Source organism: Pundamilia nyererei, unplaced genomic scaffold (genome assembly GCF_000239375.1).
Source record: "Pundamilia nyererei isolate P.nyererei 1_Seehausen unplaced genomic scaffold, PunNye1.0 scaffold00141, whole genome shotgun sequence".
NCBI classification, from domain to species: domain Eukaryota; kingdom Metazoa; phylum Chordata; class Actinopteri; order Cichliformes; family Cichlidae; genus Pundamilia; species Pundamilia nyererei.
The window spans coordinates 1,113,637-1,129,856 of NW_005187542.1; the positions used below are offsets into that span (position 1 = coordinate 1,113,637).

Genomic DNA, 16,220 nt, shown 5'->3' on the forward strand with positions numbered 1-16,220 from the left:
CCAAGCTAACAAGTATTTGTGAGGAGAGAGAAAGAAAGAGAGAGAGGGTGAAAGGGAGGGAGAGAGAGGAAAGGGGTGAGCAGAAGCAGAAGAGAATCAGGCAGTGAGGGACCTCAGAGTATGAGCATATAGAATTAATGCGGAAAGAAAGAAGGCATAAGATAGCGATAGAAACAGAGGTGCTCAGTGCTGCACAATAGTGCCAGAAGCTGCTTTTAAAAAAGAAAGAGAGAGAGCTGGCATCATGGCAACGCTCACTGCATCATCACGACACATGGGGATGTTTGGCTGCTGCTGGTGAATACTGTGTGATGCAGAGGAGAGAGTCAAATAGGACTTCCTGGAAACCAAAGGCAAGCTAAGGAAACAGGTCAGTGACAGTCATAGAGACTCACAAAAAGCCTTTATAGTATCAAACAACACGGGCTCTGTGAGCTTTCACATTACAGGATAATGCTGATTTACAATTGTCAATAAGAATTACGCATGGGACTGGGATGTGGACATGTATGGAGAGTGGGAGGATGCGCTTACATGCAGATGTTTGAGCAGGCTTTTAGATGTGTGTGCATGTGTGTGTGTGTGTGTGTGTGTATATACTCTGTCAGATCTCAACGACAGATGTTAAGGTGAAAGAAAAACCTTCTGTGGCATCAAATATAAAGAAACATGTCACGGTATCTTCTATTACAAATCTTTGATTTCATTGTTCTTTCTGAAAGTAGGAGGACAGAAGCATACGTGGGAGCCTGGAGATGGAAATTGGAACATTTTATGATACCAAGAGGGAAGAGAATGGTGGGGAATGAGGGAATACAGGAGAAGTCACAGAAAACAAAAACTGAATAGCAGCAGGTTGTAAGGGAAGGGAGACAATGCCTGTCAGCAAGGGAAAGCTTGGCCTAGCATTAAGCTATGTCGTATATGATGGAATCCAGCATCAGTCCAAGCAGTCAGCTCAACAATCTTTATGAATTTCAAATGTAACCATCAACTGTCAAAAGACACCCCTCTCCTGATTAGCTGTGCTTCCAGTATGTGGGGGAGAACTCATAGTGTGTAAAATAACCTCTTATCTCCCTCGAGAGTTGGTGTACTTTCAATTTCCTATAGAATCAACCAGTATGAAAAGAAATATCAGTTCATTAAAATTTTAATGAGTTCAACACATCATCTGTGAAAAATTCTCCCCATTTTTGAGGTATCACAGAATTTGGCAAGGTCACTGGAAAACACCCAGTGGTGGGGAGACAGTTTCTGCATAAGGCAGCCAAATAACTAGACTGGATTTCTTGAAAAAAAAAATTTAATGAGCCCAGATTAGCAGGTTTAAAATGTAGGTTTTACATTCGTGAAATCTAAAATCGTTGTTCCTTGCTTTGTTTATTTACATGTTCAGTACAACATTTTGTATTATGTTCTTTATAATTAAGCGGTACTGTGTCCATTTCATAGTGTCAAAGATAACACAGATCCAAGACATCTGTCACTGTCAATGAATGGAAAAGACGGGGATTTATATCACCCTTTTCTGGTTTTATACTTCAATGTGCATTTACCTTTTTAACTCATATTCATGCAGTACTTTTAATGTATATAATGTAATGCATGCCCACACCTACAGCCAAATAGAGCAAGGCACTATTTATGCAACACATAACTAATGCACTACCATGCTGCCTACTATCTCATTGGACAAGAAGTTCTCGTCTTCTTGGTTTGTTGAGGAAAGTATTCTTTTGTCCAAAATAAGTCAAACATGAATGAATGGTGCTACCTGACCTGGTTTGAACATGGCCATTGGAAAGAAAGGATTCAACTTGTTAAAACAAAACAAAACAAAACAAAAAGAAATCGGCTAAGTGGCTCCAATTTTCCAGCATTATTATGTGTTTTCTGGCATTTTCAACTCCTCACTGCAGGCATGTCATGTGCCTGCCTGCTTCAAGTCCTCCACCATAATCCCTGTCCCCAAGAAACCTAGGATCACTGAACTAAATGACTACAGACCCGTGGCTCTGACATCTGTGGTCATGAAGTCATTTGAGCGCCTGGTTCTCTCCCATCTCAAGACCCTCACGGCCCCCCTCCTGGACCCCCTGCAGTTTGCATACAGAGCCAACAGGTCTGTAGACGACGCCATCAACATGGCCCTACACTTCATCCTGCAGCATCTGGACTCCCCAGGAACCTACGCCAGGATCCTGTTTGTGGACTTCAGGTCTGCCTTCAACACCATCCTTCCAGACCATCTCCGAGACAAGCTTTCCCAGATGAATGTGCCTGATCCCATCTGCCGGTGGATCACTGACTTCCTGACGGACAGGAAGCAGCATGTGAGGCTGGGAAAGAATGTCTCGGACTCCCGGACCATCAGCACTGGCTCCCCTCAGGGCTGTGTTCTTTCTCCTCTGCTCTTCTCCCTGTACACCAACTGCTGCCCCTCCACCCACCAGTCTGTCGAGCTAATCAAGTTCGCAGATGACACCACCGTCATTGGGCTCATCTCGGACGGGGACGAGTCTGCCTACAGGAGAGAGGTTGAACGTCTGGTGACCTGGTGCAGCCACAACAACCTGGTGCTGAATGCCCAGAAGACAGTGGAGATTATTGTGGACTTCAGGAAGCACACAGCCCCACTCCCCCCCATCATCCTGACTGACACCCCCATCACCTCTGTGGACTCATTCCGCTTCCTGGGTACCACCATCACCCAGGACCTGAAGTGGGAGCCCACCATCACCTCCGTCATCAAGAAAGCCCAGCAGAGGATGTACTTCCTGAGGCAGCTGAAGAAATTCAACCTGCCAACACGGACGATGATGCAGTTCTACACCGCAATCATCGAGTCCATCCTCACCTCCTCCATCACCGTGTGGTACGCTGGAGCCACTATCAGGGACAAACAGAGACTGCAGCGTGTTGTGCGCTCTGCTGAGAAGGTGATTGGCTGCAAACTCCCATCTCTGCAGGACCTGTACACCTCCAGGACACTGCGGCGTGCAGCCCGGATCTCAGCTGACCCTTCTCACCCTGGACACAGTCTGTTTGACCTGCTCCCCTCAGGCAGGAGGCTCCGGTCCATCCGCACCAGAACCTCTCGCCACAAGAACAGTTTCTTCCCCTCTGCTGTTGGACACATGAACAATAACCACATGACTGTCCCCGCCACTAACACATGACCCTACGCTGTGTCACTGCATCATTTCATGTTTGGCACCGATCACCACCTGCACTCATGTATATATCTTTCTACGTAGCACTCATAATTCTTATTCTCATGTATATATCTCATGTATATCTCATGCACATATCTTTCTTTCTACATAGCACTTTAATTCTTATTGTTTGCACTGAAGCACCGCAGCAATTTCCCAATGTTGTAAACCTCAACATCTGGCAATAAACCCCATTCTGATTCTGATTCTGATTCTGATTCTGATTCTGAACATGGTGATGGACCTGTTCTGTATGATGACCTCCGCTTGTCAAGAAAACCTAACATGCTTGTAAACATAACTCATCAAAGCTTTGTTGAGATTTTTTGGTGCAACGATAATCCACTTGTACTGAAATACTGAAGTATCATTATGCTCTCTCACTGCTGCCTTTAGTCCCATTAGCCTTCATCACTAAATGCGTGACAGTTGTGGCTCAGTTAATCCAAGCCATCCAAATGGTAAAATTTAGTAACATAGATCATAGATCATCTCTTTACAGTGAGCTGTAAATTCTAATTAGTTGACATTACTAAAAAGAAACATCCAAGCTGACTGCCTTAAAAACAAGCTGAATAAATGTAAGTTTTTCTATGAGAGGATTTTATTTTTGTAGTTTCAAGTTTAAGTAACAAAATTTAAACTCCACAGAATACTTAGTATTTCATACATATTGCACAGGGGATCCCGATGGCAGAAAACACATTTTGTCTGTTTACAAAGAAGCAATTATAAATAAATAAAGTAAACATAAGAAAGAGATGACCAGTTACTAGCCAACTGTTCATAGTAACTGTATTTGAAAAAACTGTAGGTAGAGAGCGAGGTAAATTTGATCAGTCTAGATGTCATAATCGTTCAATGATGAAGATACATGAAGTCGACTAATTTTGTGCCCTGGCTTTACAAGAAGAAAATAAAAAAATTATATTAAAAAGCAAATATGAGAAGAAATTGTTTTTTCATCACAATAAACGAGTCACATTTGACATGTAGAACTGCACTGTGAACAAACAGATTATGACATTCTGAAACGTTCAAAGTTATAGCACAAATGAGCTCTCAAAGAAATAAAAAACCCTCCATACTTGACAATATATTTATTAGTTACTCACTGGAGAAGGAAAATTCACAGGTTTTTTGTAACAGTCCACGAGTCCTGTCGAAATACTAATAGCAACTTAGGTTTTACAGAAGTTATAGTTTGCAGTTTTTTAATGAAAGGACTCCATGAAAACAAGTTTGCTTGTGTGTTTGAAAATACAAATAATTTCCATGTCCAGTACAAATTAAATTGATGTCTTCTATAAATTTAAATGTGCTTTGCTCAGGTCTAACCAGTTGGAGGAACCACAGGATGAGTGGGATCCTGAAGAGGAAGCTTGATGATGACCCCGCCCCTTATTTGTCAGTGCAAGGGTCTGATGATGATGAGGTATCCTGCAGTGACAGTGGTAACAGCAGTGACAGCCTCAACCATTCTGTCCCCTCCAGCTTGCTGGATGGTAAGACATCACTACCACATAACTTCTGTTTTGTGTTCATTTAACAAAGTGAAATTGCTGTTGTGATCTGCAATTTGCTGACTCCTTTAATCCTCTACTTTAAACCTAATATATGTGGTGACAATTTGATTTATGAGTAAAGAAAACAATGTTTTATCTCAACTGGTTTGTGTCCTCTTTACCATTTTATGTTTAAACTGGGAGTCATATACCTTCATCTGGTGTGGAGTCCCGCAAGGATCAAGTTTGGGACCACTTTTTCTTATGTTCACTCCAGCATATAACCACAAAAGTATAAGTAGTTTTGTTGCTACATCAAGGTTGTCTTACTTAATGTTACAAAAATAGAAAAAGAAACAAAGGGGAATAAAGGCAATTAGTGTGTATAGCCTGGTCAGTATGGCTTTTTCTGTATTTGTTATACTGTTACATTACACTTTAATATGCCCTTGTTTAAAGCCTACAGTCACATAATAAGATATTTAAACTCTGTTTAAAGCTTTAGTCATGGAAACTTGTTGGCAAAAGTTATGCTTTAACTAGCATTTAGTAGCGCCTCTATCAACAAATCTTTTGGAGTTTTTTGGTTTGTTTTTTGATTTAGTAACTGTCAACTCTCTCGGTTTTAATCTTAGCCTCCATCCAGCAGCAGTCAAAGCGACTACGAGGTCATAATGTGCACTTTGAAAGCGTCACAGTCTACTATTTCAACCGGCGGCAGGGTTTTACCAGTGTACCCACACAGGGAGGCAGCACCCTGGGGATGTCACCACATCACAGTGGGGTGAGGCAATTCACTCTCAGGGAGTTTGCCATGGAACAGAAACGGAGCCACCGGAAGATGTTGAGGGACCATCTGAAAGAGGAGAAACTTAATGCCATCAAACTCAAAGTCAGTACAAGGAGTCGATGAATCTTTATTTATCCCAGGGGTTATAATTTCTGTGTGGGCTAATATCCATGGTTCAGTTTTAATTTGTTTGTTTCTATTTGTTTTCCTATCCTCCAGCTGACCAAGAATGGTACTGTGTCATCTTTGGAAGCAGATACACTCACAATCGATGACATTTCTGAAGATGACCTGGATGTGGACAACACAGAGGTGGACGATTACTTTTTCCTCCAGCCTCTGACTACTAGAAGGCGCCGTACTCTTCTCCGTGCCTCTGGTGTCCGTCGCATTGATGTGGAAGAAAAGCACGAATTGCGTGCCCTGCGCATGTCCCGGGAGGAGTGTGGGTGTCGCTGCCAGGGAATATGTGATCCTGAGACCTGTGCTTGCAGCCTGGCCGGCATTAAGTGCCAGGTAAATGGAACTGTGGTGAGGCCCAGCTATAATACTAAAATGTTGTCAATGTCTGTCTGTGCAGTAAAATGTTAAATTTGGCTATTTTCATTGCATAAGTTGGCATACAAGTTTCCACCCATCCATCAGTTTTCCAGTTTAGAGTCCTGGTGTCTATCCCAAAAACCGTGAGAGGCAGGGTACAGACTCTAGAACAAGTCTGTAACCATTTTCAAATTTCACAAGTTACTTATTTAAGCAGTTATTTTTAAGAATTATTTGAAAAACGGTCTCTGGTGCCATTTCATTGCCATTTATACCTGCATTTGTAATGGTGGATTAACAGTTGTTATTCTAAGGAGGGAAACCCTCCAAAAAACGGACGGAGCAGTGGAGCAGCCAAGGGAATAGAACTATATAAAAACTGTATCACTAAAATATAATTTCTTTTACAAAAACTGTTAAAATTTTAAAATGAATTAAAACAACCGTGGCCAGGGAGAACACACAATAAAAACGAATAAAACATAAGCATTAAAAGTCCAGTGTCGTCAGCCACAACGTTAAAATCCAGGAAATCGGAGCGGGGCAAGGAAAAGCCCGGCGGCGTCACCAGCCGTTCCCGTCTGTCTCTCCACTCCAGAATACTAGAAGAGGGGAGCAGCGACAGTCACCGTTCTTTCTAGTGAGCCGGGTTACTGCAGCACGTGGGGCTTACACCGGAAATGGGCATAGCTCCTAACTCTGCCCGCTGCTTTTCTGTGTCACGCCAGCACTGTGGTCTTGCCGTGGGAGGTAGGGCGCTGTCTCGCTGCCAACTAATTCCCCACCATAGCATCCTCTGGCATCCAGCTATTCCAAAAGCAGCACAGCTCCCTCTGCCTCTCACGCACTAGCCATCGTATGCCCTCGCCACGTACTGCACACCAACCCACACCAACCTGCACCAACGCCGCCTGCCACCATCTACTCCACCATCTCTCCTGCTCTGTCTCTCATGCCTCCTCTCTGTGGTCTGCCAGGCCCTCTTATTCACCTCTGTGCCCTCCCAGATGCATCCAATTAGTGATTAGAAGTGGGCAGAGTCTCACCGGGACAAGTTAATATATACAATAAAAACATGCAATAAAACCATAAGAATAAAACACACCACATAGAAACACAGTAAAACACAGCAAACATGCAAAGCAAAACAACTTCAAAACAAAGTCCTCCCTTGGATGACACATTCTTTCACATCACTTTCAGCTAGTCGTGTAGAAGTCAAAGTGTAAGAAGTCCCTTGTTCCCTTGGTTCATGTTTTCAGTGAACACTCTTCTGATGAGTTTGTGGTTGCAAGTTGCTGATTTCAAGTCTTACTGAATAGAACTAGATATTTATTTTCTACATGATGTTTTTATTTGTGTCCTGAAGAAAAATAAAGTTATGCTTTAGCAACAGCTAACTCTATGCATCGCTAAAGTATGAGTGTGCATTGTCCACCGTTTCACTTTCACATCCACCCCACATTTGTGACATCACATAATAAAAAACTGAGATGATGCTGATCAAAATGCTTTAGGCTACAAAACTGGGACCAGTGGCAGAGAGCTGTCACATGTCCATCTTTTATGTACAGTCTGTGCATGCTCAGATGGACGTTTTAAAGCCCCGTCCTTCTGATTCTTAAAACATCAGGAATGTTATTTTGTGTTATGCATTACTGAATTCATACAAAAAGATCTGGAGCTTTAGGCATGATAGTCTTTTTTTCAGACACATAAAAGTAAATCTTGAGTGATTAAGGTGTTCTTGCTTCACAAAGTTTGGCTGCACGCTCTTGTTTAATGATATTAATAACACTCTGAGTAGAATCTGCTGTTTCTCTTCATGCATGATCAGCTTTGATTGGCAGCTCACTTTAATTTGCTTGTGTTCTGCATTGTGTATCACTCTGTCTGTAGGTGGATCGCATGTCCTTCCCTTGTGGCTGCACCAAGGAAGGCTGCAGCAACACCACGGGACGCCTGGAGTTCAACCCGGTCCGGGTGCGCACCCACTTCCTGCACACTATCATGAAGCTGGAGCTGGAGAAGGGCCGCGAGGAGCACTATCAGCAGCCAGAGCAGCTTGTAACCAATGGCAACAGTTACCACGGAGACTCCACCTTGGTCCAGCAGCAGCAGCCAAACCTGCAGTTTCCACTGATGAGCAGCACGCAGCACATTCACATCATGCAGCTTCAGAACACAGGTGACACTGAGTCACATCTGGATGAGGAAGAAGAGGAAGAAGAGGAAGAAGAGGCGGAGGAGGGAGAAGAGGAAGAAGATGACGACGAGGAAGAAGAAGATGAAGCTTATGATGAAGATGGCAGCAGTGTTTGCAGTGGGCTGTCGGACTGCAGCACACACAGCTTGGAAACAATTGACCCTGAGGAGGGAGAAGAAGATGAGGAGGATGAGGATGAGGAAGATGATGAGGAAGAAGAGGAGGAGGAGGAAGAAGAAGAAGGTGATGAAGACGATGAGGAGGAAGAGTGGGATTGTTCACTACATGGAACAAATCCTGCACCCTACTCTGTTCCACTTCCTTCTGTGATGAGTTACTCTAACAGCACACTCATGAACCTCAGTAACCTCTTCCACACCACTCCACCCATGCAGCACTATCAAAGAAACAGCTCTGTGAGCGACACGCCTGCTTTCCACAGTGAAAATGTCAGCAGCACACCCACGCTCCCCACAGTAGAGTCTGCATTAGAACTAAACACAGAACTCCACTGCCAAACAGAGCAGCACAGCACTCCTCGCCATTTCTCGGAGTCCCTGCCACTCCAAACTTGCTCACATGTAGAGACGCGTGATGCTAACACTGCCCCTGCTGGTGTACTTGATGAACAACCTCATTCAACAGACCTCCGGAACAATCCAGACTGTCATGACACTCAGGCTGAGCATCCTGCTGAGTCTGAGGAGCAGACAGGGGAGGAGAGAGCAGAGCCTGCACAGGAGGAAACAGGACCGCAGACACATGGTCAAATGACATCATCAAAGAGTGTCTGAAAAGAGAGATCAGTTAACATGTGGAAATATGCGGTCAAGAATTGAAGTTTGCTTTATTCATGATAAACGCACTTTCAAAGACAGAATGAGTCACGTATTTGACACAGAAAAAGACAGATAGATGGTACAGTGCTGTGAACATTTGTCTTCTTTACATTTTTCAGACATCAGTAAATAAACAATAAAGTTTAGAAATTATGATTTCAGTTATTAAGGGAAAAAAGGTATCCAGGTCTCTATTGTCAACAATAAGAAAGACAGTATTGCAAAGATAGCATCTGTGAGATAGTTCCAAAGAGAAAATCATCGCTAACCAAAGAGACATTAGAATTTGCCAATAAACATCTTGGTGAACCACATGATTGGTGATTTTTGGTGAAATACTCTGTGGGCTGACAAGACCAAAGTTGAAATTGTTGGAGGTTTGAGTCCTATTACATAAAAATAACACAGCATGTTATAGAAAGAACATCATACTAACTGACAAACATGGTACTGGTAGAGTGATGGTTTGGGCCTTCTTGCTGCTTCAGGACCTTGACGACTCCAAAAATCCTAAATATCTGGCCATCCGTTTGTGGCCTGAGGCTCACTCGGGTTATACTGCAGGACAAAGATCCAAAACACATCAGTAAAAACTCTGAATGGCTAAATAAAAATCCCCAAATGATGTTTTTGGAGTCGCCGAGGTGCTGAGGAGTGATTGAGGTGCTTTGGCATGAGCTTAAATGCTCAAAAAAACCATTCACTGTTGCTGAATTCAAACAATTCTGCAAAGAAAAGCAAGTTTGAATTCCTCCACAGCAATGTGAAAGACTCATTACCAGTTAGTGTAAATGTGTGAGTGCAGTTCTTGCTGCAGAGGGCGGCACAACCAGTTTTTAGGTTTAGGACGCAATTATTTTTTCACATGGTACCAAGTAAGCTTGAATAGCTTTTTTTTAATCCTAATAAATGAAATCATCATTTAAATAATTGAAATTTAATTTACTCAGCTTTTCTCTGTCTAATATTAAAATTTGTTTGATGAACTGAAACATGCAAGTGTGACAAAAATGCAAAGAACAAAAACCCCAGCGGCAACTAAAGAAATCAGGAAGAGAGCAAATACTCTTTTTTTCACAGCACTGTAAAATTTAAGTTCACGTTGTCTCTAAACTGTTCTAGGAACGTCAACTTGGACTAAAGAGTATAAAAATTTAGGAAAAAGTTCATCTTTATCACTCAGTCAATCAATCAATCAGTGTTTCTGTACCTGTAACTATATAGCATACAGTTTATGGCTTGTTGTACAGTCTTTGGTCATTACCGCATGTTGGTCATTCTGGTTGTGACTGGCATCTATGACAAGTCAAATTAGATTTGGAGGTGCTTGTTTTGTTTTGGGGTTTTTTTGTGTTGTGCCACCATCTTATTGTTGATGGTAATGATTGTTCAATTCTGTCTGTATCGCATGTGATCGGCTTACCGAAGAAGTTTATCATCTGTCAAGTGAGAGACATGAAAGTTAATCTTCCCATGTTAGCATACCTAGAACAACTTGTAGGAGTGTTTGCAGCTTGCCAAAGGGCTGGGTATGGTCACAGGCACAAGCACATGTGACTTTGGACCAGGAAACTGTTTTACATCTCGTGACCGTTCACTTTCAGCTACTGTTTGGTCAGGCTTTTGCAGCTTTAAACATCTATTAGAAAGCTTTGTTCTCTAAATTACCAAGACTACAGGTGCATATGCACACAACCACTAGTAGTGCATACTAACACAAGGCCATTCCTACCCTGATTGCCAGTATGATCGCTCTGTGCTGTGCCTGGGCATATTTAAGGTGGTACAGCTGTCCTTGAGTGTGGATGCTCTTAAAATTATGGGCGGACTTGCCATAGGCTCCATTGCCTTGTCTGTACAAGGCAATGGAGCCTATGGTAAGTCCGCCCATAATTTTAAGAGCTAAGATCCTAAAAAGCAAAACTATAGGCGTGTGTTACATTGCAGGAAGGTCCCCTGCCACAGTTAGGACGAATTTTTTTTTATATTGAACCTTGAATTATTTATTCATTCTGTAGTTCAGCTTAACTTTACAAAGCTTTTTTGTGGTTTTCGTTAGAGATCTCAAGATTACTATAACAGTCAACCCTCACAACTCAAACAGCTACAGCAGGCATTTGTTTTGACTGTACAAAATAGTCAAAGACATGCCAACAGAGAGAAAATGAGCAAACAGCTTATCAGAAGACATGTAACATGGTCCGATATCTTCATTACCACCAACTCTGATTTGTATTTTGTGCTATTTTGCAAATGTTAGCATGCTAAGAAACCAAATGAAGATAACAAACGTTACATAGCCTAACTGCTAAACATCAGCATGTTAGCAGTGCTGACATGTTACCATGCTGATCTTAGTATTTTGTTCAAAGCACTGCTAATATACTGTACATGTCTCACCCCTAAAACTATCACAAAATGTTCACCATTAAGTTAAGCTCTTAAAAGAGCATATATTTAGATTAGAGAATGGTCAGTCTGTGCATTACTTATTAGTTTACAGTGATAATTGTGAACATCAGTGATGAAACTACTTCTGCTTTTTTCCAGTGAGAATAATCAATACTGTCAAAAACTGGGGGCCACGTGTTCTGTATCTTCCTTTTTACACAATGCACATTTTCATGAAAGTGTGAATAAAATCAATTTTAACACCCACTGTAGTTTAAGAGTTCTTTATTAATTGTGCTCTGTCTTTTGTACACTCAAAAAGTTCATAAAATCAAATTTAAATTGTGTAATTATATAATGCTGCCAGCAGGTGGCATCTATTTATTTCACTTGCATGCTGCTGATATATCTGGACATGATCATGGGTGTTAGAATACTTTTTTTTTTTACGTCATCAGTGTGTTCTTTTCTTCCTCAGTATAAGCTGTGACATTGGTTTAGCCAAGAACCTTTGTTCCTTGTCAATGTGAAAAACACGAGGTGAACTAATTTCTTCTGCAGTGATAGCTGAAAAAAAGATCTGTAAAGTTAATCTGGACATTTAGATGTCAGCACACATCTGTGCTTTTCCATTTAGACAACAGTCTGACTAAGTGCTGTGTCATCATGCATGCAACTCGTTTTCTTTAATACACCCCACCAGTTCTTCCAGTGGACCTCTAGAGAGCAGTGGTGAGCTAGCAACACACTGACACCTTCTATGGGTGAGGCTGAGCTCAGACTGGAGAAAGAGGAAGTTCTGCATTATTGGCCAGCCTATTCATGTATAGAAATATTTTCATGGCTTGCTGCACACACAACACCTGCAGCAGGTGCTGTGTTAAGTTGAGGCTAAACAAACATTTGGCAGTCCTTCGTGATCCTCCGACAATGATGAGAACAATACACTGGATCTGAGCTGGAACAAGGCCACCATGTGACTTCTCCCATTTCTAATATAATTTAACGTGTGCTGAGGGTTGAAGGAGGGGGTGACTGCTTGTCTATTTGCCAGCAAGGTATTGTGGGTAAGCAAGCCCAGAGACTGCTGATCAATCACAGGCAAGGGAGCTGTGATGTTAGGTTGCTAGGCAACAGGCAGGGAGAAGCACAGAGCAGCAAAGCACTGGAGGGGTTGCTGGGTGGGGGTTGTCTCAGCTCTTCACCTCTTCTTCCTGTGGGTCCCAGCACAAGATTTTCCTTCTTATACACGTCTGTGTGGATCTTGTATTCAGTAGTACTTGATTCTGCATAATGTGGGGAAGACACTGTTGTGTGGTTGGGAATCACTATGCAAGCAATTCACAACAAAAGAGAGGCTATTCATACACCAGAGATTTCAAGTGTTGGATCTTGATTAAGTCTGAATCAAAGCTACAGCTTTGGGGATTTAGACTGCATAAAAACTAGAAAATAAAAGCTTTACCCTAATTAATTTATTTGTTATTTTTAGCTAAAGGTTTAAAGTAACTACCAAAAAAATGTATGTAAGAGGTGAATAGAACACATCGATGAAGGAAGCCTATTAATATTAAAGAAGAAGTGAATGATACGATCAACTTCATAATTTTTATGAACTAGCAGTAACCCAGGCTTTCTGAACATCTCTCAAAGTTTTTCTTTGGGTATTTGCTGCTTTTTCACTCATTTTCAGTGCAGTCCTTGTATCTGCCCATCTTTAGAGCAAGCCCTTTTCGTTGCTATGTCACTTAACACTGACCTATGAATAATAGGTTCAAAGTGTGAACCAGTATTCTATCTACGTATAACTGACAAACCAATTTTAGGCACTTTGTTAGATTTAATAGCAGCCTGTCATGAAAAACATGTAATTTGTTCCACTTTTTTTAGTTGAATCTACAAAAGAAATGCCAGAGATATCACAGTTTTGCACACATAAAATAGTTTTTTTTCACCAACAAGGTGATTCTCAAAGAGCTATTTGGCAAAACATTTGGCATAAATCAGAAGGTGTGTGATGCTGATAAAAACTGGGGAAAATGGACAAGTGGAGGACAAAAGAAAAAGTGGCAGGCCTAAAAAAAACAAACAAACTATCGACTACACATGAGTATCTAATAGTATCTGAAAGACGTGTCTTAAGTGAACCAGAGCCCAGAGAAGCCTAAGAGAATTCAACCTGTGCTGATGAATAAAGGTTGTCAAACTAAATAACCCTTCAAGCTCATTATAACTTGCTTACTTATTTCCAAAAATTGCTGTTTTACTAACCAAATATAAAGAAATGAGTGGTGGCAAACTACCATTGCACAATACTGTATTTAATAAGTGCTTTCTAAGACTTTAAAATGTGAACTGCTATGAGAATATTTTCAAGAGTCCCAGTTGTCTACATTCAACACAGATTACTTAAGCTGAAAACAGATAGTCACCTCAGCAGCAACGTCTCTATTTAAGCCTATTGAATATGCTGAGACACTTAACTCTTTCCATTTCATTCTAGCCTCCAAATGTGTTGTGCATGCAAAATATGCTTCCCAAAACAGGTTTTATTTTGAAAATCTAGGTGTTTACTTTTTAGTTGCCACATCTTTGGTTATAACAAAAAAAAGTCACTTGTCACATTTTGCAAATCGATACAGTCAGGTGTAACATGTACTTGAATCACATGAAAGATCCTGTTAAACCTGTAATGCAATCATACTTCAGGTTCAGATCACAGATCAAAGAGCTGATGGCACACACACATGAGCAAACTTTTAGACCCTGAAAGAAAAGACAAGGAAGGAAGTGGAGAAAATAAACAAGCATTTACAAAAAATATGTCCTTTATTCTTTTGGCTTTGAAATTATATTACCATATGAGCGGACAGTAGTCACTTCTGGCATGCAGTTCACTAAAACACTACAAGCGCAATGAAAGATGGCTACTGATTGCTTCATGGTTTGTATCTACAGATATGGGGACCATACATGTGTTTCATCATGTGTTACAGTCATAGACAATAAAAAAGATGGACATAGCTTCCTGGTCAGAAAAAATGAAGCCAATGTGGAAGTGCCTAAAAACCTGTATTCTATCTGAAGGCCACCAGATGACGATAGCTGCGGTTGCAAAAAACACTTCCTGTCCCGTGAAGGGCTCTTTCTTGAGCTCTGTAAACACTTTGTTGCTGAGTTCATTATCTTAGTCGCTCGATTTGGGTAAATAAAAATGAATTAATTTGTAAAACTTGCTCATACCATGTTTCAAAAAACCTCATCAGTTGAATTGTCAATTACCAGTCAGTAGCCAATGAGCAAGCAGTGTCATAGTCAGACCCACCCGTTTGTCATCACATCCAATTTCTTGCAAGCAAGGCTGCAACAGTGGAAACGTTCATCTCAAAGCTTCAAATCGCATACTTTGGAAACTGTTGAGTTGATGTCACAGTAGTTACGTCCATCTTTTATATTGTCAAAGGTTACAGTGCAGAATGAAAAAAAAAACTCTTCTAGAAAAATGTGAATCAACGTCAAAGACTGGAAAAATGCACTCATATCTACAGTGAAAATGTTATTTATAATCAATAGCATATAAGCAACCTGCAGACCCTAATGCACACAGACACACTCGCTCACATAAAGAGATAGATGCCTACATTCACGCAGTCCCTTTCTTACATAGATAAACATATACAAATATACAGACACACTCGCCCTTTGTCTCGCACACACAAATGTGACCGTCACACATGGTATTACATAGCAGTGGGGATAAAAAGTGCTTCATCTTATACATCAAATGTGTGATGCATACTGTGAGCTCAAATATCTATAATATTTACAAACCAAACCACTACATTAAATCACACGCTCAATTTAAACATGAATGGCATACAAACATCTGTGATATTATAACCAACCTTTAATGTGATATATTGTAATGTTCTAGCTTGACAGCAGTTAGAAAGATCTTTTTAGAATATTTCATTACGTAAGGAGTTCTGGGAGGAAGTGGGGTGGAGGATAAAGGGAGGACGACAAACGTATGTGAAAGACACTGCGCCGTGAGACGAGCAGGTTTGAGTGTTATTCTCAGAGACGCGTTTTGCGAAAATGTGCTTATTTGCTTCACTGCCAGAGCCAGTGAGAAGATTATTACCACTCTTATATCTGTACATTAGCCAAATGTGACGCTTGAAGCTAATTAGCTTATTTAAACCATGGAAGTTTGTTAGGGGGATTTGTAGTCTTTATTATGGAAGGACAGTGCAGACGATAAGAGAGCAGAGGAAGAGGCAGAGCAAATGACCCAGGGCAGATTCAAACCCAAGTTTTTACATTAGCATTTTGGAGATAAATTATCTGAATTTCAAGAGTGGGACCACCCCTCCAAACACGCTCCTTTCAGGTCTTATCTATTTATGACTCTCCAGTTCTACAAGCTGTTCCTTCTTGTTTTTGTGCCTCACCCTTTTTTCCAAGTCTTTCACTTCTTCACATGGGGATCTGCCAGGCCTGGGAGAGGTAAAAACAAAAACTAATGAACTGTGCTTAACTTAGCATGAAGACAGTAATCAGGGAAGTCAACAATGTCCAGTAACACTTTATATGAAGAGGTTTGCATAAAACTAAGATGACACCCGTCGTGAACATGAGGGTTCCAACTGTTGTCATTTAGAATATTTTAATCCTAACCTGACTCTGACATTATTCCAGAAGCCTTTAACATTATCCAACATGAACCAT

The 16,220-nt window shown here is 41.2% G+C and overlaps 1 protein-coding gene across 1 annotated transcript; it reads left to right on the plus strand.

Moving 5' to 3' along the window:
• Positions 1-9,968, plus strand: LOC102210947 (cysteine/serine-rich nuclear protein 3-like). Its single transcript, XM_005744286.2, has 6 exons — positions 1-370; positions 4,550-4,723; positions 5,359-5,615; positions 5,733-6,029; positions 7,953-8,279; positions 8,322-9,968. Exons 2-6 carry the CDS (start codon positions 4,576-4,578, stop codon positions 9,051-9,053), a joined length of 1,761 nt encoding a protein of 586 aa, XP_005744343.1. The 5' UTR covers positions 1-370; positions 4,550-4,575; the 3' UTR covers positions 9,054-9,968.
• The last annotated feature ends 6,252 nt before the right edge of the window (positions 9,969-16,220 follow it).

Excerpts from the sequence above, each read along its gene's own strand:
- LOC102210947 (XM_005744286.2), top strand. The coding sequence starts at position 4,576 with ATGAGTGGGATCCTGAAGAGGAAGCTTGATGATGACCCCGCCCCTTAT. Across the intron at positions 5,616-5,732 it reads TTAATGCCATCAAACTCAAA|CTGACCAAGAATGGTACTGT; the intron begins GTCAGTACAAGG and ends CCTATCCTCCAG. Across the intron at positions 6,030-7,952 it reads TGGCCGGCATTAAGTGCCAG|GTGGATCGCATGTCCTTCCC; the intron begins GTAAATGGAACT and ends CTCTGTCTGTAG.